The sequence below is a fragment of the Aphanomyces astaci genome, assembly GCF_000520075.1.
Source record: "Aphanomyces astaci strain APO3 unplaced genomic scaffold supercont1.3, whole genome shotgun sequence".
Taxonomy (NCBI): Eukaryota; Oomycota; class Saprolegniomycetes; order Saprolegniales; family Verrucalvaceae; genus Aphanomyces; species Aphanomyces astaci.
The window spans coordinates 1,087,340-1,106,019 of NW_009798266.1; the positions used below are offsets into that span (position 1 = coordinate 1,087,340).

Below are 18,680 nucleotides of genomic sequence, written 5' to 3' on the forward strand. Positions count from 1 at the left end.
ACTGATTCGACCCCGACGGCTGCACCTCCAGAGGTGGTGTCGCGACCGGTTGGAGAATCGAATGGGACGTTTGGTGAGCCTCGCTAGTGTCGAGGGAGGCGTCGGCAAGCCCGTTTTTTGTGAGGGAACGAGCGAGCTCCCTTGTATCGGGGTTGATTTTGGCAGGATGATGTGGTTGGTCGGTCATTGCAGTGGAAGCTGGAGGCGCGTGAGCTATTGTGGCCATGGGGGGTCCATGTATCCGAAGACGCGATGGAGAGGCGGCCGTGTCGGATATGATGGCGGCGGCGCTGTTGAGCAAGACACGGCGCTGCTATTTTGGTACTCTCTGAAACGACTGCAACGGTTTCATCATGAGCTGAAACCCAATGAGGCAGTGGACAGCCTGATTCCACAAGCGGTGCAGATTACTCGACAATTTCTTGCGAGGGAGTACCGTGAATTGAAAATACTACAGTATAACTGTTAGCGTTAGGCCCAGTTCGAAGTAAAACTATATACTAGTATATTGATGAAAAGGAGTGCGAAGTACTCGTCGTCTCCGGGCCGTCCTCGGAGGTAAATTTAAACTCCAATCTTATTGGTCAGAAGAAAAAGGCAAATTTTTTTTGTCACCGGATGATAGACCAGTAATGAGACCCATGATTGGACGTAGATTCGCCAATGGCGACATTCGTCGTGATAAACCACCACTTTTGAAGATGACTCGCCCGACCAAGACGCTCAAGGCAAAGACACCCAAGAAAAAAGACCTTCAGGAACAAGTCCGGCTCCTCCAAGAAGCCATGCATGGAACTGTCGGCGTTGAAGCCGCCGCGTGTGCAGATCAGGTAGTTCAAGTCACGTTGCCACCGACCTTTTACAGTGATGATATGGTGGTTACTTTGCTCGAGCTCCGGTACGGCCGCTTCAAGGAGACTTTTAGCAAGTGCAACTCAAATCAAAAGAAGTGCAGTTTGTGGGAACCTCTGCGCCTGCAGTTCAACATTATTGTTGGAGGAGACAACGCTGTCACAACAACGTCGTTGAGAACAAGGAGTACGACATCCGTGCCAAGTACAAGGCTATTCGCATCAAGGAAGCAGCGACGGGGAACGACTCCGACATCCCAATCGACTATCCCGTTTACTGGGTTGACATGGTTGCAGCGTTTGGGGATATGTGAGGATTAGGCGACGTCGAGTTTGGAGATGATCTTCCATTCCCAACAGAAAAGAGTGGTCATGCAGACAAGCGCAAGGCGGTGGATGATTTGGAGAGCCAGCGACAACAACGATCCAAATCCAAGGTTGACATTGGTGCCGGTCTGGTGTCCTTGGGCGATGTGTTGGCTAAAGGACTAGTCGATGCTGCTGCATTTCGTTCGGATCCGGACTCGAGCATTGCTACAGTGGCGACATTATTGGCGGAAACGAAGGAAATATTAGTTTCAACAGGTGTGATGAACGAAAGGATTTTGGCGGCCTTAGAGCGTGGAAATAAAATTCAAGCGAAGTTGCTAATGTTTTTAGAATCCAAAGAATAATATTGAATTGAGCAACACCATTTCGGCAGGCGACCCATGCAACAAATTGACTTGAAAAATACGAAAAGTATTTTTCCACAGCCCAAATGCACACTCCACCGCCATTCGCGTTCGGCTGTGTAGGAGATTGTAGTGGGCTTCGTCAGCATTCATGCCAAATCGAAGTGCAAACGGCGTCAGGATATGGCTGTATAACTTGTACCCGCCGTCGGCCACAAAACAACCACCCCGGGGAACGTTTTGATGGCAGAATTTGTCGAACTGTGACTCACGGAACAAGGCTTTGTCGTTTTGACTCCCAGAACGAATCGAGTACGACATTAACCGCATCTTGTCGTCGACCACGGCCTGCATGTTGAAGGCAGGGAAACCCTTGCGACAATACCACCCATCATAGTCCGTAAACCGTTTGATTGGTATCAAGGTTCCATCGATAGCGCCGTAGGCGTTTGGCACGCCAGCGACGTCTTCAAACCCACCACGAATTGTCTCCCACGCAGCTTGAGATGTGGGCATGGCAACAGCATCGGCTAAGTAGCACTGGCATAGAACCTGGCAAGCTTGCAACGTGTACGTTCTCGCCTCGCCATCGTCTTGCTGATCCCAAAGACTAACGCTGTCGCATCGTATCCATCGGCATGCGTCAAGTAGTGCATCGCGCAGGCTACGCGATCGTCAACCAAGATGGCTGTGTTGTGGTACAGTCGTCCGTGCACTTGGGTCCACTTGGCATCGACTTTGCGTGCTATCGTCGTGAACACTGAGCGCCGACATTGCAGGTAGCGACGAAACCATTGGTCGTAACCTGATTTGGTTTTAACAGTCTCCCATGTGGAGTTAGGTACAACGATCTTGTGCACCTTCGCGCCAGGGTTGTTTCGTCCGTCGTGCGAGACTACAGCTTGCACAGCGGCAACCACAGCAGCACAAATGGCTGCGTTTGAGTCCATCGCACAATTACTTCGAACGAATTGTCTGTCTGTTTGTGGTCCGGAGACTCCCAGGAGGTATTTTATGTCCTGGATAATATTAATTTTATCCGGACACTCTGTGTGATTTGATTGGAGGAGTCTCCGGAAGTTTGGTAATTCGAACTGGGCCTTATAAACCTAGGTTAATCCGAGAGGTGTAGTTACAGTACTGTACTGTAAAACGGGTCTCCAAGTTACAGTTGACAATTGGGCGAGTAGATAATCAGACAGGCTCGCTAGCTTCTGTAGCTAATCAGCGTAGCACTTCAGCAGTGGTATTGCTTGTGAGTCACCGTCTATGTGGAGTATGCGCTTGCAACAAGGGGGTACAAGGGAGCGGTTCCTTTCGATGGGTATACCCAAATTACTCGCGAAGGGCTTGGTATTGCGGGGCACAACGAATTTGCGATCGAGGACAGCCTCAATAACGGGGGAAACCACATGGAATATCTATATATATCATATGACTCAAACCTGATCCTACGATTATGTTGAGCCAGGGGGCGTGGCTGCCCCACCTTCCTCGGATCATCTTCAAATTGACCATGAAGGCGTCGTGTACCGTCCTTGTGGTTGCCGCCGCCGCCAAAGCCGAAGTTTTCTCTGTCTTATACGAGACCTAAGTAGGCGACGTCACTTTTGAAGTACAGTTGTCCTCCAAGGTTTGCTCCCTGGTCAAAACGTTGTAGCCACGTTACTATATTCCATCACGAAGAAGACCCATGGTTTTGTATGCAGATCAATTCCGCATGGGCTCCCCTCGGCGCTGCGCAGTTCAAGCAGCTCATCGAAGACAAGTTCTACGACAACGCAGGGTTCTTCCGGTACGTGCCCAAGTTTGTCGTGCAGTGGGGCATCGCCGCCGACCCCAAGAACAACAAGTACACCGACATCAAGGATGTCAAGTGGGGCGTGGTCTCCAACACGGTCGGCACGCTCGTGTACGCGTCCGCGGGCAATAACACCCGCACCACGCAGCTGTTTGTCAACTTTGCCAACAACTCATTTTTGGACAAATTTGGGTTCACACCGTTCGGCAAGGTCACGGCAGGCCTCGACATTCTTCAAAACAAAACGTACGCTGCGTACGGCGAAGCCCCCGACCAGGACAAGATCTACGCCGAAGGCGACGCGTACTTGAAGCGCGAGTTTCCGTTGATCACGCACATCAAGAAGGCGTCGCTTGTCGGCCGCCCTGGCTGCTAAGGCTCTGTAGTGTATTGATGTCGCATTATACTGTCATACCAAGTGAATAGAACTGCCGTTAATGAAATGTCATCATTCCGTAACGTTAAGCAGAAATTTGAGGCGGTCGTACATGTACAGTACTACTGTATTGCTGTGATAAGGTGAACATGGATGGGTTAGTGTACCTTACATGTTACTGTAGTACGGTGTACGTAGTTCGAAAACTGATATTGATAGTATGGGTACGGTACGGTATGCCAGCATTTTGACCAGATCGTACAGCTGTACTTGTTGGTATACCGATACATCTGTCCCACGAACGAATGATCATGCAACGACTACTGTACTCATGTTGGACACAATAAGTTTTGATGGCTGTCGATGCCTCTCTTCACCAAAGATTATTTCGGGGGTAGGACCATCGCTGCACCTTCGTCGTCTTCGTCGGATGAACAATTGTCAAGCGCATCTCGACTCGACAGCTGGCGGGCTATCGCTGAGTACCTCGGGGACGACAGCGATGACGGCGCCGCCAACCCCATCGCAAGTCTCATTTCGGCCAGAAACGCTTCCTGCCTCGCTTCCATGAGTGCAAACTTGGCTTCCATCTGCGTGAGGCGGTCCCCCAACGACACGACCGCGTCCAGCACGGGTTGGCTCATCGTCGGCCCAGCACGGTTCCTCTCTGGAGAAGCATCCGATTGAGCGGCTGGGTGCCCCCTTCGTTTTTGCTCGGCAATCTGCTGGAGCACCGCCGGGTCGTACTTTTCCGTGATGTGCGTCTCCATTCGCGCTCGGTCCTCCACATACCGCGCCGTGATGGACTCGAACACGTCCCTTGTCAACACACACAGCTCTGCAAAGGTTTTGGCGCGAACGTTGGCTGTGCGTTTGCACTGCATCAAGAGGGCAATTTCGCCGAAAAAGTCGCCTTGGCGAAGCAATCGGAGTACGGATTCGTTGTCGACGTCCGTCACGGCCATGGTCAGGCAGGCCATGGACGACGAGTCGCGCCCGCCGTTGGTGACTTCGCAAATGCCTGTCTGGACAAAGTACATTTCGAACGCGACGTCCCCCCTCACGACCACGTAGTCCCCAGGCAAGAACACCTCCATGGACAGCTTCATCACGATCTCTTGCACCACGCGCTTGCTGCACGTCCGGAAGATCGGCACGCGGTTGATCATATCCATGCGCAGAAACAACTCGACTTCGAGCGCCAAGTTGCGCGACAGTTCGGTCGTGAGGGTCGCCGGCTGGCCGTCCAACGTTGCATGGACGTCCCACATGGTTTGGTAGAATTCGTTGATGCGGTTTTGGAGGTCGAGGGGTAAATTCATCGTGCCCATGCATGCAAACAGCGATTCCATCTACCAGTATAAAAGATTATACGAATTAATATATGTTCAACCACCACGTGATAAACAATGTTTTGGACGGCGGTCGAACCGACGAACCTTTTTCTTGTACTCGTTTTGCTTTTCGTGAAAGTTGGCGAGCAACACGGCCACGTCCCCAAACACTGCCGCCATGAGCAGCGCACCCGAGAAAATGAGCGTGATCGAAAACACAAACTCGTCCTGCGAGTGCAAGTTCATGCTTTGACCCAAGAACGTCGACAGACAAAAGAAGAAACTCAGCACGTAGTCGTCCACGCCGCCGGGTTGGATGGACGGAAACATGTCCTTCCACGTGTCGGACGCGATGCTGCCGTTCCACACACACGCGCACAAGTGGATGGTAAAGAAGAACACGCCGATGGTCGAGATGAGCCGGATGAGGTGGGCGTAGCGCGAGTAGAGCAGCCAGCGCTTGTACTCGGGGGGGATTTGCAAGATCTTTAGGATGCGCACGAGCCTTGCGAGTCGAAGCAGCCGGGGGAGCCGCACGGTTTTGAGGAGACTTAGAAAGGTCAAGCTGCCGCCGACGCCGCTGCCGCCGTTTACAGACACGTACATGACAATGTCAATGGGAAAACAAGCGGCCAGGTCCAAGAATAGCCTAAGTGATGCATGCAGTAGAGATCCAACGGGATAGATGAAAACACCAAAGAGGGGGGGGAAGCTACACGACGGGTGGCTTGGACGTACCATCCACGCAGGTAGTTCCAAATGATTGTGAGGCGGTGGGTGATGTAGTAGTTGGAGCGTCCGGTCGGATCTGGGATCGCCGTGTTGCAATTGAGCAAAAAGTCGACACCAAAGATCGAGTTGACGACGATGCTTTCGTAGTCATGGAACGGATTGTTGTTGGCCCCGGCGTTGTTGGACGAACCAAACCCCAACACGAACGGAATTTGAAAACTTTGGTACACAATCAGCATCAGCGTAAACTACTCACACGACCAAGATCCCACTCAATCAGAGCGATGTATGGAGTATGTATACAGGTCACATTCGTACCAGTTGCCAGATCTTGTACCACGTGGCCGCGGGGCTTACGAGAAACAAGGGAAAGTCCTGGGTGACGACGGACGTGGTGGTAGTTTTGTATTGCCGGATCGTGTACTGCTCGAGCACTTTGGAGTGCCGCTCGACATCCAGTTTCTGCACGGGTTTCTTCGTGCTCTGTGCGGATTTTAAGTTTCGATTTAGCTTGGCCACGGCCCGCAGCGCCATGACGTTGCTATTGCGCGTTGAAGGGGTGTTGGATGCTCTCCTCTGTGTGACAAGCATATGCCACCGGTCAATGTAGTTGGGTTCTACGGGTCGTTGTACCTGTGGTTCGTAGCCTATCGCGTTGCGATTTGAGACGATTCCAAAGCTCAATCGATTGTTGGGTGTGTACGGTGTCACAGAGGCAAATTGTTTGGAGTTGCCGGTGCTGGTCTGGTGGAGTCCGCTACCACTGAAGGCGCGGCTTAGCCGTCGACTCATGACTGTGATCGCCGTGGGCTCTGCGCCTATATCCTGGCTCATCGTCGGGCACTGAAACCTGGGTTGACGTCGAACGGGCGTTTCGCGCAACCGAATTAGAAACCGCCACCATCCGTTACGTGAGTTTCGTATGTCGAGCGCATTTTCATGTTCACAACGAATAATGAATAGGATTCGGACGTCCGAAGTTTATACGTCCATGGCATGGTAGTGTTGGCTTTCCTTGTGCTAACTAGTTAATCCAATCGTGTGGCAACGAGGACGGCGACTTTCAACATGCAAACTGCTCAGTGCACATCCACAAGAGTAAGAACCCACAATGTATGTATGCTACAACTTCCTGTGGATATGTATACACTGTATGGATATATTTACGTCACATTGTCACATTGTATTGTACTTGAAATATGTTCATTTTTACCCGTTTAGCTGAATATGTAGTGTAAACACATATAGTGCAGCACCCGGTGAGAGTTGGCGCTAGCTACCACGCCAACTAGACTTCACAGTGGTAACTACTGAATAAGATATTTCCCATGTAATTCTGCACAATATTGAATATCGCGAATATTCAATATTGTGCGGATCATCTGCAGTAGCCCTGGAACCCTCCAAACCTCTCTGCCCCGAGAAACCACAGAGATTCATGAAACCCATCACATTATTGCAGTGGTTCAATTTCGTGGCGGTTTCGGCTTTCACTCCATTCATCCGGATCCGGATAGTGCTATTTCCATTTCCAAGTACAGTGGAACGCAGTCCATTCGACAGTGTGCCTGCCTACCCACTAAATTACAGTAAGAAAGCAAAAATGAATGCTCCGCCAAAGCCGCCGCCGACACCAGTGCCCCCTGTGGACCCCGTGGCGGTGCAAACGGCGCTCGACAAGAAGATGAAACAGCGTCTGTACATTCGCAAGATGATGCGTATTTACCGAGACGAACATCGCCAGAGTCGCGAGCATCTGATCAAGCGCATCCACGAACTGTCCGCGCACATGGCGGAGCTCGTGCGTCGGGCATCTGCCCGCGAGGAATCGTCGACGCTGTTGTCTTGGCGAGAGGTTTCACATGCCATGCGCGAGGGCGTGCATGTGTCCTCGGGCGAGACCAAGCGACTCCAAAACCAAGTGGATGTGTACCGTGGTCTCGTCGACCACATGTACCGATGGATCGCGTCGTGCGAACATGTTACGGTACGTTCATGACACTCCCTCCCCACTCCCCATGGATCGATGGATGGGTTGTATAGGTCTCATTGAGCCCGACCGCGCCATCGTGGAGAATGGCGACGCTGCTGGCGGAACCGCAGTCGCGACGCCTGGGCAAAGAATGGATTACGCGGCAGCTGTACCACAACACCGGTCGCATGTTTCAAAACTTCCCGCTCTCACCGTCCGAAGACCTTTCTGCGATCGACGTCACCTTCCACGAGGGGCTCATTAATATCTCGGTCCATCGCCAAGTGACGTTGGCAGCGTCGCCGCACCAAGTGCTCGACTTGTATCGGCATCATTTGGTCGATGTGTTGATGGCAGATCAATTTGGCAATGCCCCCATCGAGGTACTTTGTCTTGGCTGTGACCGTGCCACGTCATACGGTATGTGTGTATCGACTAGTCACTCGCCGAAAGCACAGACACGACCGTGCTGCATCAAGCGGTGGTCCCCCAGAGCGGCGAATTCATGTCGCTTCTCGGCGGAGAGTTCCATGAGGGTCCAGACAAGACTGTGTTTGTGGTGCAGCAGATCGTCGACGACGAGACCCAGCCCGATCACCATCACACGCGCCGGCAGCGGAATCGCATGTTTTGGTGCGTTCCATCTTGTTTATCATGGCATATCTATAGGCTTAATAGGGCGGAGCTGCGACCGCAGTCCGTGGGAGGCGGGACGCATGTCAAGTACGCCGGTGTCAGCACGCAGAGTTTCAACCAAGGCCGGTACTTCACGCTGGACGAAGAAGCGTCGAGTGTTGGCCTGGACTTGACGGCGTGCCCAGAGGTGGACAAAGAGGAGCAGCTGAAACTCCACTTGACGCGACTCGTATTGCAAAAACGGCCGCGCTGTCGGCATCGCGCCAGTGAGATCCTCAAGGGGGGGTAAAAACTACAGTAACTAGGGCGGAACACTTGTGTGTATTCACAACATGCACGTCATGTTGATGCTTGTAGACTGGAGTGGGTGGGGGGTGTATACTAGTCCTATGTACTATGTACTATTAGTAATAGGGGGGATAGCTTATTTGCTAAGGTCGAGTCTGGATACCACAGAAAGTGTTATGTCAACTCATATTCTGACCGAGAATTCCCTTTTCAAATGGGAGGTGAGAAAATAATATCTGAATAATTCCCATTATTGCGGGAATAACATGTATTAATACTACGTACTATTAATACTTCGAAGTAGGTAGGATTCCATCCGAATCAATTTTGCTCATTTCACAAAAATATAGCACAGTCATTCATTTGAATAGTGATTCCAAAATAGACAAGACGCGCCGCTTTCACTTCATAATCGAATTATCAGTTTAGGCGATGAACTCACAGGTAAATTTGTTATTTTATAAGCATTTGTACTCACATTTTGATAACGAATTTAGGATAATCTTAAAGTATGTATGTGTCGGAGCATTGAAATTCAGTGTTTAGGGTAAGCCGCTCAACAGGTTTTATATAATTTATAAAAGGGTATTGTTTTATAGAGTTAAATTTCTGTTGTGGAAGGATGTCTACTGTACCGAGTTTACACTCGACAAGACCTCAGATCCAACCCAATGTGGGCCGTGTCGACTAGTGTACTTCAAAACCAATCTTGAATGACTGTTACCAATGGCGTTTTTGCATTTCATTCACGTGACGGAATGGTAAGCATTATATGACAGAGGTTTTGACTCGAACAAATAACGAGATGTGATTGGGCACTACAAAGTTATCCTAAATTGGTTAAGTTATCTTAACAGGTTAAGTTATCTTAACAGTAAACTGGTTTTTTACGTTACTACTGGTAGTATCATCAGCCCAATCCAATCATTTTATGGAATAGAAATGTCCAAATATTATTGACGAAAAATACTCGACAACGAATTGTATGACGATGCTATACATGAAACCAGGGTTTGTTCCTACGCGGGAAGCACCGGTGCATTCACTGTACTACTAGTACGCCTGCTCTTCGCCATGAGCCCAGCAATGCGTATAGTACCGGGTAGTTCTAAGAAGATCGCTAACGTTGTGGTAACGAAATGTAGTAACGTTATTAATAATATGGGTGCAAGGTCGGAAGAGATTTTGCCGTTATGATTGGCTAAAAGTTAGCAAAATTACAACATATGATTGGCTAGAAAAACTCAATGAACAATCGCACCTTCTTTCGTGCGCCAGAATTTGATTCAGCATGGTGATGACCCCCAATGACTTTGACGAGGACGCAGCTATTCGCCGCTTCCAAGAGCTCCTGCGCATTCCCACGGTCAGTGGACACGGGCCCGAAGGGGCGTACCAAGATGTAAGTGACTACCCCCCATTAACTCCTTCATCTAACGGCACACTCCCAGTGCGCAGCATGGCTGATTGCGTACATGCAAGAGCTCGGATTTCTCGAAGACATCCACGAGTTTTCACCTGTCGAAGGCAAGCCCATCGTCGTGGCCACGTGGAAAGGTAAGGACGCGTCGTTGCCCAGCATCCTCTTGAACTCGCACTACGACGTGGTGCCTGTGATGGAGCAGTTTTGGAACTACGAGCCATTTGGGGTAAGACGAAGTCGTCCGTCCGCATCTGTTGTGGTCGAGACGGCACCCACATGCAGACTCGTTGATGTAGGGAGAGCTGTTGGAAAACGGAATGATCGTCGGCCGTGGCACCCAAGACATGAAGTGCGTGTGCGTGCAATACCTGGAGGCCTTGCGCCTGCTGCACTCGACGGGGTTCGTGCCTGCGCGCAACATCCACTTGAGCTACGTCCCGGACGAAGAAATCGGTGGCTCCGATGGCATGGGCAAGTTCCTCAAATCCAACCAGTACCAAGCCATGCTTCCCATCGCGCTGGCCCTGGACGAAGGGCTGGCCAACCCCACCAACAAGTTCACCGGTACCCACCACACTCACTCATCCTCTCCTGTTTCTACTTTGTGACCTCGATAAATCAACGCCATACTGTAGTGTTTTACGGCGAGCGGACGCCTTGGTGGCTGTACGTCAAGGCGGAAGGGCCGACGGGCCACGGCAGTCGCTTTATCAAGGACACGGCCACGATCAAGTTGATTGACATTTGCAACAAGGTATTGATTGTCTTTCTTTTACCCCAATATTTGGACTTTTGTGCCGATTCTTTGCCAAATCTATCGATCGATTCTTGGTACTGACTTTTGTAGGTCGTCCAATCTCACACTAATTTCAGTCACACACTAATTCGATGTTGCGTTGGTCGACGAGTGGATAATTTGATTGGCTACTTGATTCGTGTTGTGGGTTTTGATTGGTCATATATCGATTGTTCCACTCCAATTTTGAATCGATTTACATGTGTTGGTTTTGCTGGACATTGTTCCATCTTCGTCAAAAATCAAAGCCTTACAGTGTCGCAGGCGCTCAAGTTTCGCGATGACCAAGAGAACCTTCTTGGCGCGTCATGTGGATGCAAGCACGGCGAGATGAAGAAAAACAAGCTCGGGGACGTGACCACCGTCAACTTGACTGTGCTGCGCAGCGGCGTGACCACGGACGGCGGCCGCACGTTTGCGCTCAACGTGATTCCCACGGATGCCATGGCAGGGTTTGACATTCGCATCTCTCCGAGCCAAGACTTGGATGCGTTCAAGGCACTACAATACACCCCCCCCCCAAACTCACGTTCAAACTCACAGTAAAGTGTGTGTATGTAGGCCATGCTGGACGAATGGTGCTGTGCCGAAGGCGTGTCGTGGGAGTTTGTATCCAAGAATCCGCTGCATCAGCACCATGTGACATCGGTAGAAGACGAGACCAACCCCCTGTGCGCCAAATTTCTCGATGTGGCGGCGGTAAGAAGACGAGGAATGGCATGCTTGTAGCATTGATATCTAAACGAGGGGGGCTTGTAGAAATTGGGGATGGACGTGGAGCTGGATGTGTTTCCCGCCGCCACGGACAGCCGGTTCCTGCGGCAGCTGGGCGTGCCGGCGCTCGGGTTCTCGCCCATGAACAACACCGAGGTGCTCCTGCATGAGCACAATGAAATGCTGCACAAGGACACGTTCGTGCGCGGCATCCACCTCTTCAAAGGCATCTTTGAGCAGTTGTTTGACAACTGATACAAAAAGTCGGATCATCTCCCACGACGTACATATGTACACTGTGGACGCTGTAGCGTGGACGGACGTTGTTGATCTCTGTGACGTGGTGCAATGAGTAATATCACTCGAACCATGAAATCGTGTGTGTTTTCTGGTATCATTGGGATGACACGGGGGGGCTGGCTGCTTGGGTACAATCGAAATGCAAAGTGAAGCATAGTACTGTTGAACACAGCTATTTTCGGTAGAGTTCGATTCGTTGGTGGGGGAGTTACGACGTGGCTGGTATGGACCCTTCGTCAGCGCTATTGTTGTCGTCACTGCTGCTGCGGCTGCTGGTAGTGGGAGATGGAGGGGGCTTTGGTCGCTTGGACGAGTCTCCTCTTGCCTTCGTTGGGACATCGTCGACAGAAGCCATGCGCTTGCGCGTGGGACCGGATGGCATTGCGGTAGTACTGGCTAACGGAAGTGGGGCGTGCCGAGAGAGAACTAGCTGAAGGTTCTGGCTTGCAAGAAACTTCAATGGTGTTGCCGCGAGGGGATGTCGATGGGGGTCCAATTGGTTTGCAGCTTGACGAATGTAACTTGGAAACGGAAAGGTCGCGCGCGGCATGTGCAGCATTTCCAGGTCCCCTTCGCGGGAGTAATCGCGCACAAACTCATCTCGTCGTGACTCGTCCTCGGAATTGCTTTCTGCCAACGCCAACTCTTCGTCCTCGTCTCGATTCTGGGATCGCAGCCGCTTCTTGACATCTTGCTTTAACACGCTCAGGGGTTCGTCGTCCGATGAGTCATCATCATCTACATTGGGCGTTCTCACTACACTCTCTGCATCGCTCACTCCTTCTTTGTCGGACGGTATCAGGCCGACACTGTCAATGTCGCTACCGCCGGACGAACCGTCATCATCGCTCATGCTCCAGCAAGGTTGATTATAAATATCGCTGGTTACCTTTCCGAATTAATTTAGCGAACGTGCAATTCACATAAGACATTCATATTCAGCACTGCTATTGATTTAATTATTGTTGTAAAAATCCAAAACAATACAATCAAATCAATTCTTGGTTTGAAGCAACGACACCTGATGCTGCTTCGCCGTTTAGCGCTGCTGCCGCGATCGGGTGCTGCAGTGCGACCTCAGCGTAACCACCCCATCGTCCGATTTACGGCCACAACGACGACCATCACGACACCCATCTTCTACGTCAATGCGTCGCCGCACCTTGGCCACTTGCATTCATCCTTGATGGCCGACGCACTCAGTCGATGGTTTCAATTCCGCAACGAACCAACGCTGTTCACGACAGGCACAGACGAGCACGGGTTAAAAGTCCAACAAGCAGCCGACAAGGCTGGCAAGCCTACTGGCCAGTTCTGCGACGACGTTGCGGCGACGTTCCAAGCCATGTGCGCAAGCGGCGACATTCGGTACGACCGGTTTGTGCGGACGACGGAGCCGTCGCATGCCGTCGCCGTGGCGTCCATGTGGCGGACGTTGGTCGAGAACGACTACATCTACTTGGGCGAGCACGAAGCGTACTATTGCATCTCGGATGAAACGTTCTTGACCGAGATGCAAGTGGACACGCGCGACGACGGCCAGATCGTGTCCAAAGAGTCTGGCCACCCCGTGGAGCTGGTGAAGGAACAAAACTACAAGTTCCGACTGAGCAAACTCCAAGACAAGCTCCTGGCGTGGCTCGACGACCATCCGGACGTGGTGCAGCCCCCGTCGCGCTACAACGAAGTACGGACATGGAATCCTTGACGAGGCATGTAACATGGAGGCATTAGGTCCGCGCGACAGTCGAGCGCGGTCTGCGCGATGTATCCGTGTCTCGGCTGCGAGAAAAGATCGCATGGGCTATTCCAGTGCCAGGTACAGCCGCATCTACTTCTTCCTGCAAATGCCATCGTGGACATGATGATGCTGTCTAGATGACGACAACCACTCCGTATATGTGTGGCTGGATGCATTGACCAACTACCTCACGTGTTGCAAGTACCCCACCGACATGGCGCACTTCCAATCGGTACATATACTCATCATCATATATATCGTTCGTTTACTGTTCAGTCCCAACACGAGCGGTGACATGAGTAGTGCTGGCCGGCAGCGTACCACATTGTGGGCAAGGACATTTTGAAGTTCCATGCTATTTACTGGCCGGCGTTCCTCTTGGCAGCCAAGTTGCCGCTGCCGCGCAAGATCGTCGCGCATGCCCATTGGACTGTGAACGGCGTCAAGATGTCCAAGAGTCTAGGCAACGTCGTAACTCCTGATGCGATCATCGAAAAGGTACTTGGTTGTAGTGTATATAATACAGGTCGATAGGTTGTATGTTGTAGTTTGGGTTGGATGCAGTGCGGTACTATTTGCTGCGGGAAGGCGTGTTGACCGACGACGGCGACTTCAACGAAGGCATGCTCAAGGAGCACGTGAACAACGAGCTTGCTGATACCCTCGGCAACCTCGGTACACAATCTCGTTGTATGCATCTTGACTCATGCTGTGTTGGGGCAGTGATCCGATGCACGACGCTGGCCTTCCTGCCGCAGGGAAACGTCCCCAGTGGCGGCGACTTCTCGCCCGACGACTTGGAATTGATCCATCGCATCAACGACACTGTGCAGCAAGTCCAGTGCCACTACGAACGCCCCGATGTACGTCAATCACCACTGCCATGCGAACATATTGTAACATGGCAAGTGCAGTTTGCCCTTGTGACCAAGACCATCATGGGGCTACTATACGAAGTGAACCGCAACTTCTCCAAACACGAGCCGTGGGTCGTGGCCAAGCAACTGAAAACCCTGGCCATCGACTCGGAAGAAGCTAAGGTCAAGCGCCAACTCGTGGATACGACCTTGCTCTTGTCGATTGAAGCCGTGCGTGTCAGTGGTACGTGGGGCGATTTCTTCTCTTGAGATGAAAGCATGAAGTCGATGTCTACTGTAGCTCTCCTCTTGCTGCCCGTTGTGCCGTCCATGTCGACTGGCATCCTCAACTACTTGAACGTCCCGACCGCCGAACGTTCGTTCGAGTTCTGCCGGTTCGGGCAATCCACGTTTGGCCCTGTGGCCAACCAAAAGTCCAACGTCAAGTTCGTGCCTTTTCGCAAGCTTGAATAACGAATGATGCCTCGGAGTGCATACCGACGTACAGCAATGCAATAAGCACTCTCAAGTCTACTATAGCTACGTAGCCAGGTAGCGCTACTACACTACATGGGATCAGATACATTCTCTGTAGTTTTCATCGGGCCACCCGACGCTAGGATCTGTTCAAGGAGTAGCGCCAGAGGACTCAACAGTATCAAATAACGTCATTTCCCACGTCCATCGTCACTACGCGTGCTGTCGATTCCAAATGGCCACACGATTGATTCCATCATCCGGAGGATGCCAACTAACCGGATGCGAAATTCCTTTTTCATGAAGAGCCATTCTACGGAATGCGTAGGCCAGAACTTGACTTTTGTATGCAATTGTAGGCGCACACCCCTACGATTTCACCATTTTTCGAAATCCTCAACCTCAAAATTTTTTCCAAGTTATATACGAATTTTGTAGCAAACATAAATTTTCGCAATTCATTTGTGAATTGACGAAATCGTAGGGAGCTGGTCCTATGATTTTCATATCCAATGAGATCTCAAGAAAATCACAAATTGCCGGACTCCAACTGACCAATCCTCCTCTATTGTACAGGTCACCTGCCAAAGGGGAATGTGAGGCTTCCCAGTGGTACAGTATTGCCATTTGTAGCACTAGGTATGTATCGTTAGCAGTACGCAAGTTAGGCTGCGTTATATTAGTACGTAGTAGGAAGGAGCGATCGTTACGGGAGAGTTAAAGTGATCTGTTGACAGTCGAGCTGGACGCGTTTGTGAATCGAGACTTTATGGAATTCTTGTGTGGGCCATAAGCACACAAGTCCCGTACAATAAGGATATCTCTGTTATGAAGCAAGTATTGAACTATTAACGGGTCAAGTTGTTGACAGTGGCCCATCTACATTTCTCCAATTCAAGTGCATAAGGGCGTGTTCGGAGCGACTTTTGTGTCTGCGGTTTTTGGCTTTTTCCACAAGCCTTCACTGACATTGGTTAATAACAGAGAAAAATCAACCAATGATGCGTCCTAAAATTCATTGTCCATTTTCAGCTCAATGACAGCGGAGCGCAGAAAATTGTTGTCGCGTAGTGGCTGTGGTGGCCAAATGTTCAGGCGGCGAGTGGCGAAACGACGTAGAGTAGATATAGCGCATTAGAACTATGTATCTACGCAAGTCAGTCGTAAGTCGGCGGCTTGGAAATATAGACTGCCACGTTAATGGCGCACCGGTAAAGGTCAAACCGACCGACAATGCTATGTGTTTCAACCTGAGGATCAACTCTACCGTGTACAGCTTGATCTCGATGGGCTGCGACAGGATCTGTGTCCATGGAATGTGGATGCGCAGCTCCTACACGGCAGTCTTTAGTGAAATATATCGAGGATTGGTGCTATAAGCAATGCTCGTTACTCGAATGAAGCCCCTCGAAAAGTCAAACGATTGTGCGTCCGTGTGACCTTCTCCTTCCCGAAGGAGTCGTGCAGTCATCACTGCTAACTCTGGGCATGCGCAACCCATAAGATCAACGCCTAGCTAATCTAAAATCACTTTACAATACACAGAGCCTAGGGTTCAGTACAAATAGGAGGTCGCGCGGGAGGGGCATGTGTACAGCGTTCGATGCGTTCTGTGTGCAGCTACCCTCGACATGGAAATGACTTACCACAGCCGTGCTTCAAATGGGTAAGTTATCCCGTCGAGGACCTACCAGTACACACCGGAGTGGAGTAACGAACCACCGGCAACCGACAAGGGTGTGCTTTGGGCGTGCTCCTGCGAAATTTTGGTTTGCAACCAACAATTTATTCTGATATTTTTGCCCAATAAATAGCCACAATCCCAAAAGTCGCTGTAAACGACCTCAAGGAGCAGAGCGGTTTTTGCAAAAGTCGATGGAAACGATTTTGATTGGCTACTTTTCCAAAAACCGCTGACACAAAAGTCGCTCCAAACACGCCCTAAATAAACTTCAGGAATATCGTTAATATCACGTACTACATGACTATGGTATTCCCTCGTCGCATAATTGTACTAATAGTACTCGTATCATGCAGCTTGCATTTGATTGTCAATAGTGTTTCGCGATGAACATGGATTTGTGATTGAATTATCCAATCATTGTACAGGAGTGTTTTCATTGGTTAAATATGAAATCGTACGCAATCTCCCTACGAATTCCATAAATAAGTCAGTAAATTTGACCCCATTATCCGGATAACTTGTTCGGATAAGCGAGTTACTGGCGCCATTAACAGGGCAAATTTTACTGGACTCGTTTTGATATCGCACCGAAGTCCGTAACTTTAAAACAGATTGCACTTGCTTCGTGATGGATTCGGCTGCATGGGACTCTTCAGTGAATGTAGAGACAGACCATCACCAGTTCTATAGTACAGTATTGGAAATGTTACCGTTGCCCTCACGTAGCGAATCAGCTTGTCATTCACTATACCGGTACCTCTATGTGCATTCGGGACTACTGTTATACGCTGCAGTACTCGGGCTTTTAGAAATGACTTGCAGTTTGATCATTTCCGACGATTAGATCGAGCGAGGCACTCAACAGCTGCACCTGCTCACGCGGGGTGAAGTTTCGGGAGCGTTCCTTCATTGTTATACCGGTATCTATGTGTACTGTAGTGACGTACATCAGCTATCTAAGAAATCATTTGCGTCTACAGCTAGCGGACTTCGTATTAATATACCCGTGCGTCGAAGGTCAGACGTCGGAGTGCTGGGGAATGGTGGGGCATGCGGTGACGATCTGCTCGGTCAGGAAGCCGCGGAGGGCCTGCAGGTCGGTGAGGCACGTGAGGCACTGGAGCCGGGGACCCTCACACATGAAAAAAGGCACGAACATGTGTAGGCCAAAGGTCGCTGATGAGTTAACGACAGAGAACACTTCAACCCAACGGATACTATAATAGTACCAAAAAAACCTGCTAAATCCAGGGCAAGGAGGGGAGGGTCTTCATCATAAAGCCATTCATCGTGTTATTTAGGGTATTTTGAGAGTTCGTCAAATATGCGGCGTTGTGCGACAATTGTCCGGATATTGTCCAAGAGGTACAGTAGTGTATAAAGTCGCCACGAAAAATGGTATAACATGGCCGTTTTTCGAAGAAAAGTTGGCAAAATCGAAATATTCCATTTTTCGAGAGTTTGTGCGTCTGGATGCCACCAAAGTTCAAAACTTTATGCCACAGTTTTCTTGAGAATCGGGTGTTTTATGGCATAAAAAAAAATGGACCGATTTGGTCCAACTTTTTTAAGGAGGTTTGTGGTCACGTTGAAGTCTTGCACTTCTCACGAATAATTTTTCCAAAATTCAACTGGCATCCAGACACTTTGGAGATACTTCTATTCTCCTTTTTTTCATGGGATATCAGACTTTGGGAAAAATTTGAAGACTTGCCAAAACGGTTTATGGCATGATTTTATGAGGTGGCATACAGACCAGCCCTAATAGTAGTACATTTCGCGATAGCATATTTTGGCCAAAAAGCCTGTCGATAGTCTGTATGCCACCTCATAAAATCATGCCATAAACAGTTTTGGCAAGTCTTCAAATTTTTCCCAAAGTCTGATATTCCATGAAAAAAAGGAGAATAGAAGTATCTCCAAAGTGTCTGGATGCCAGTTGAATTTTGGAAAAATTATTCGTGAGAAGTGCAAGACTTCAACGTGACCACAAACCTCCTTAAAAAAGTTGGACCAAATCGGTC

General features: G+C 50.1%; 10 protein-coding genes across 15 annotated transcripts in view; 5 read left to right on the plus strand and 5 right to left on the minus strand.

Annotated features, from left to right (window-relative positions):
- Positions 1 to 226, minus strand: part of H257_01953 (hypothetical protein) — a gene marked incomplete at both ends in the record, with an annotated part of 1,141 nt that extends 915 nt beyond the window's left edge. The window contains one exon of the mRNA XM_009825421.1: positions 26 to 226. Coding sequence (XP_009823723.1) covers positions 26 to 226 — 201 coding nt within the window. The remainder of the gene's footprint in view (positions 1 to 25) is intronic.
- A 475-nt stretch (positions 227 to 701) lies between these two features.
- Positions 702 to 1,165, plus strand: H257_01954 (hypothetical protein; the record flags this gene model as incomplete). Its single annotated transcript, XM_009825422.1, has 2 exons — positions 702 to 898; positions 1,003 to 1,165. The coding sequence occupies 2 exons, from the start codon at positions 702 to 704 to the stop codon at positions 1,163 to 1,165; spliced, it is 360 nt and encodes a 119-aa protein (XP_009823724.1).
- An 890-nt stretch (positions 1,166 to 2,055) lies between these two features.
- Positions 2,056 to 2,475, minus strand: H257_01955 (hypothetical protein; the record flags this gene model as incomplete). Its single annotated transcript, XM_009825423.1, has 1 exon — positions 2,056 to 2,475. The coding sequence occupies one exon, from the start codon at positions 2,473 to 2,475 to the stop codon at positions 2,056 to 2,058; it is 420 nt and encodes a 139-aa protein (XP_009823725.1).
- A 753-nt stretch (positions 2,476 to 3,228) lies between these two features.
- On the plus strand, positions 3,229 to 3,702 carry H257_01956 (hypothetical protein; the record flags this gene model as incomplete). Its single annotated transcript, XM_009825424.1, has 1 exon — positions 3,229 to 3,702. The coding sequence occupies one exon, from the start codon at positions 3,229 to 3,231 to the stop codon at positions 3,700 to 3,702; it is 474 nt and encodes a 157-aa protein (XP_009823726.1).
- A 297-nt stretch (positions 3,703 to 3,999) lies between these two features.
- On the minus strand, positions 4,000 to 6,644 carry H257_01957. 2 transcript variants are annotated; one of them, XM_009825425.1, is made up of 5 exons: positions 6,402 to 6,644; positions 6,087 to 6,344; positions 5,775 to 6,016; positions 5,142 to 5,685; positions 4,000 to 5,054 (listed from the first exon to the last, which is right to left on the minus strand). In XM_009825425.1, exons 1-5 carry the CDS (start codon positions 6,600 to 6,602, stop codon positions 4,086 to 4,088), a joined length of 2,214 nt encoding a protein of 737 aa, XP_009823727.1. In that variant the 5' UTR covers positions 6,603 to 6,644; the 3' UTR covers positions 4,000 to 4,085. The 2 variants fall into 2 exon arrangements, with proteins under 2 accessions (XP_009823727.1, XP_009823728.1); XM_009825426.1 differs by having other exon boundaries at positions 5,142 to 6,016.
- A 688-nt stretch (positions 6,645 to 7,332) lies between these two features.
- Positions 7,333 to 8,734, plus strand: H257_01958. 2 transcript variants are annotated; one of them, XM_009825428.1, is made up of 4 exons: positions 7,333 to 7,755; positions 7,812 to 8,123; positions 8,180 to 8,373; positions 8,419 to 8,734. In XM_009825428.1, exons 1-4 carry the CDS (start codon positions 7,372 to 7,374, stop codon positions 8,663 to 8,665), a joined length of 1,137 nt encoding a protein of 378 aa, XP_009823730.1. In that variant the 5' UTR covers positions 7,333 to 7,371; the 3' UTR covers positions 8,666 to 8,734. The 2 variants fall into 2 exon arrangements, with proteins under 2 accessions (XP_009823730.1, XP_009823729.1); XM_009825427.1 differs by having other exon boundaries at positions 7,343 to 7,755; positions 8,180 to 8,732.
- A 1,203-nt stretch (positions 8,735 to 9,937) lies between these two features.
- Positions 9,938 to 11,979, plus strand: H257_01959. 2 transcript variants are annotated; one of them, XM_009825429.1, is made up of 7 exons: positions 9,938 to 10,066; positions 10,116 to 10,313; positions 10,384 to 10,651; positions 10,723 to 10,841; positions 11,148 to 11,381; positions 11,445 to 11,582; positions 11,643 to 11,979. In XM_009825429.1, the coding sequence occupies exons 1-7, from the start codon at positions 9,956 to 9,958 to the stop codon at positions 11,850 to 11,852; spliced, it is 1,278 nt and encodes a 425-aa protein (XP_009823731.1). In that variant the 5' UTR covers positions 9,938 to 9,955; the 3' UTR covers positions 11,853 to 11,979. The 2 variants fall into 2 exon arrangements, with proteins under 2 accessions (XP_009823731.1, XP_009823732.1); XM_009825430.1 differs by having other exon boundaries at positions 11,148 to 11,582.
- A 172-nt stretch (positions 11,980 to 12,151) lies between these two features.
- Positions 12,152 to 12,750, minus strand: H257_01960 (hypothetical protein; the record flags this gene model as incomplete). Its single annotated transcript, XM_009825431.1, has 2 exons — positions 12,152 to 12,293; positions 12,353 to 12,750. The coding sequence occupies 2 exons, from the start codon at positions 12,748 to 12,750 to the stop codon at positions 12,152 to 12,154; spliced, it is 540 nt and encodes a 179-aa protein (XP_009823733.1).
- Positions 12,751 to 12,897: 147 nt separating this feature from the next.
- On the plus strand, positions 12,898 to 15,231 carry H257_01961 (methionine-tRNA ligase). 3 transcript variants are annotated; one of them, XM_009825432.1, is made up of 9 exons: positions 12,898 to 13,584; positions 13,632 to 13,716; positions 13,776 to 13,870; positions 13,942 to 14,136; positions 14,187 to 14,313; positions 14,362 to 14,501; positions 14,553 to 14,739; positions 14,797 to 15,047; positions 15,116 to 15,231. In XM_009825432.1, exons 1-8 carry the CDS (start codon positions 12,922 to 12,924, stop codon positions 14,967 to 14,969), a joined length of 1,665 nt encoding a protein of 554 aa, XP_009823734.1. In that variant the 5' UTR covers positions 12,898 to 12,921; the 3' UTR covers positions 14,970 to 15,047; positions 15,116 to 15,231. The 3 variants fall into 3 exon arrangements, with proteins under 3 accessions (XP_009823734.1, XP_009823735.1, XP_009823736.1); XM_009825433.1 differs by having other exon boundaries at positions 14,553 to 15,047; XM_009825434.1 differs by lacking the exon at positions 15,116 to 15,231 and having other exon boundaries at positions 14,797 to 15,077.
- An 881-nt stretch (positions 15,232 to 16,112) lies between these two features.
- Positions 16,113 to 16,443, minus strand: H257_01962 (hypothetical protein; the record flags this gene model as incomplete). The annotated part of the gene is made up of 3 exons (XM_009825435.1): positions 16,113 to 16,120; positions 16,182 to 16,305; positions 16,366 to 16,443. 3 exons carry the CDS (start codon positions 16,441 to 16,443, stop codon positions 16,113 to 16,115), a joined length of 210 nt encoding a protein of 69 aa, XP_009823737.1.
- Between the last annotated feature and the right edge of the window lie 2,237 nt (positions 16,444 to 18,680).

Coding starts and splice junctions, on each gene's coding strand:
- H257_01957 (XM_009825425.1), bottom strand. CDS start 6,602: ATGAGCCAGGATATAGGCGCAGAGCCCACGGCGATCACAGTCATGAGT. Junction 6,017..6,086: donor GGTACAAGATCTGGCAACTG/GTACGAATGTGA, acceptor TCGTGTGAGTAG/TTTACGCTGATGCTGATTGT. Junction 5,055..5,141: donor AAAACGAGTACAAGAAAAAG/GTTCGTCGGTTC, acceptor TTATACTGGTAG/ATGGAATCGCTGTTTGCATG.
- H257_01958 (XM_009825427.1), top strand. CDS start 7,372: ATGAATGCTCCGCCAAAGCCGCCGCCGACACCAGTGCCCCCTGTGGAC. Junction 7,756..7,811: donor CGTCGTGCGAACATGTTACG/GTACGTTCATGA, acceptor TGGGTTGTATAG/GTCTCATTGAGCCCGACCGC. Junction 8,124..8,179: donor TTGGCAATGCCCCCATCGAG/GTACTTTGTCTT, acceptor TGTATCGACTAG/TCACTCGCCGAAAGCACAGA.
- H257_01959 (XM_009825429.1), top strand. CDS start 9,956: ATGGTGATGACCCCCAATGACTTTGACGAGGACGCAGCTATTCGCCGC. Junction 10,067..10,115: donor CCGAAGGGGCGTACCAAGAT/GTAAGTGACTAC, acceptor GCACACTCCCAG/TGCGCAGCATGGCTGATTGC. Junction 11,583..11,642: donor AATTTCTCGATGTGGCGGCG/GTAAGAAGACGA, acceptor GGGGGCTTGTAG/AAATTGGGGATGGACGTGGA.
- H257_01961 (XM_009825432.1), top strand. CDS start 12,922: ATGCTGCTTCGCCGTTTAGCGCTGCTGCCGCGATCGGGTGCTGCAGTG. Junction 13,585..13,631: donor CCCCGTCGCGCTACAACGAA/GTACGGACATGG, acceptor TGGAGGCATTAG/GTCCGCGCGACAGTCGAGCG. Junction 14,502..14,552: donor GCCACTACGAACGCCCCGAT/GTACGTCAATCA, acceptor TGGCAAGTGCAG/TTTGCCCTTGTGACCAAGAC.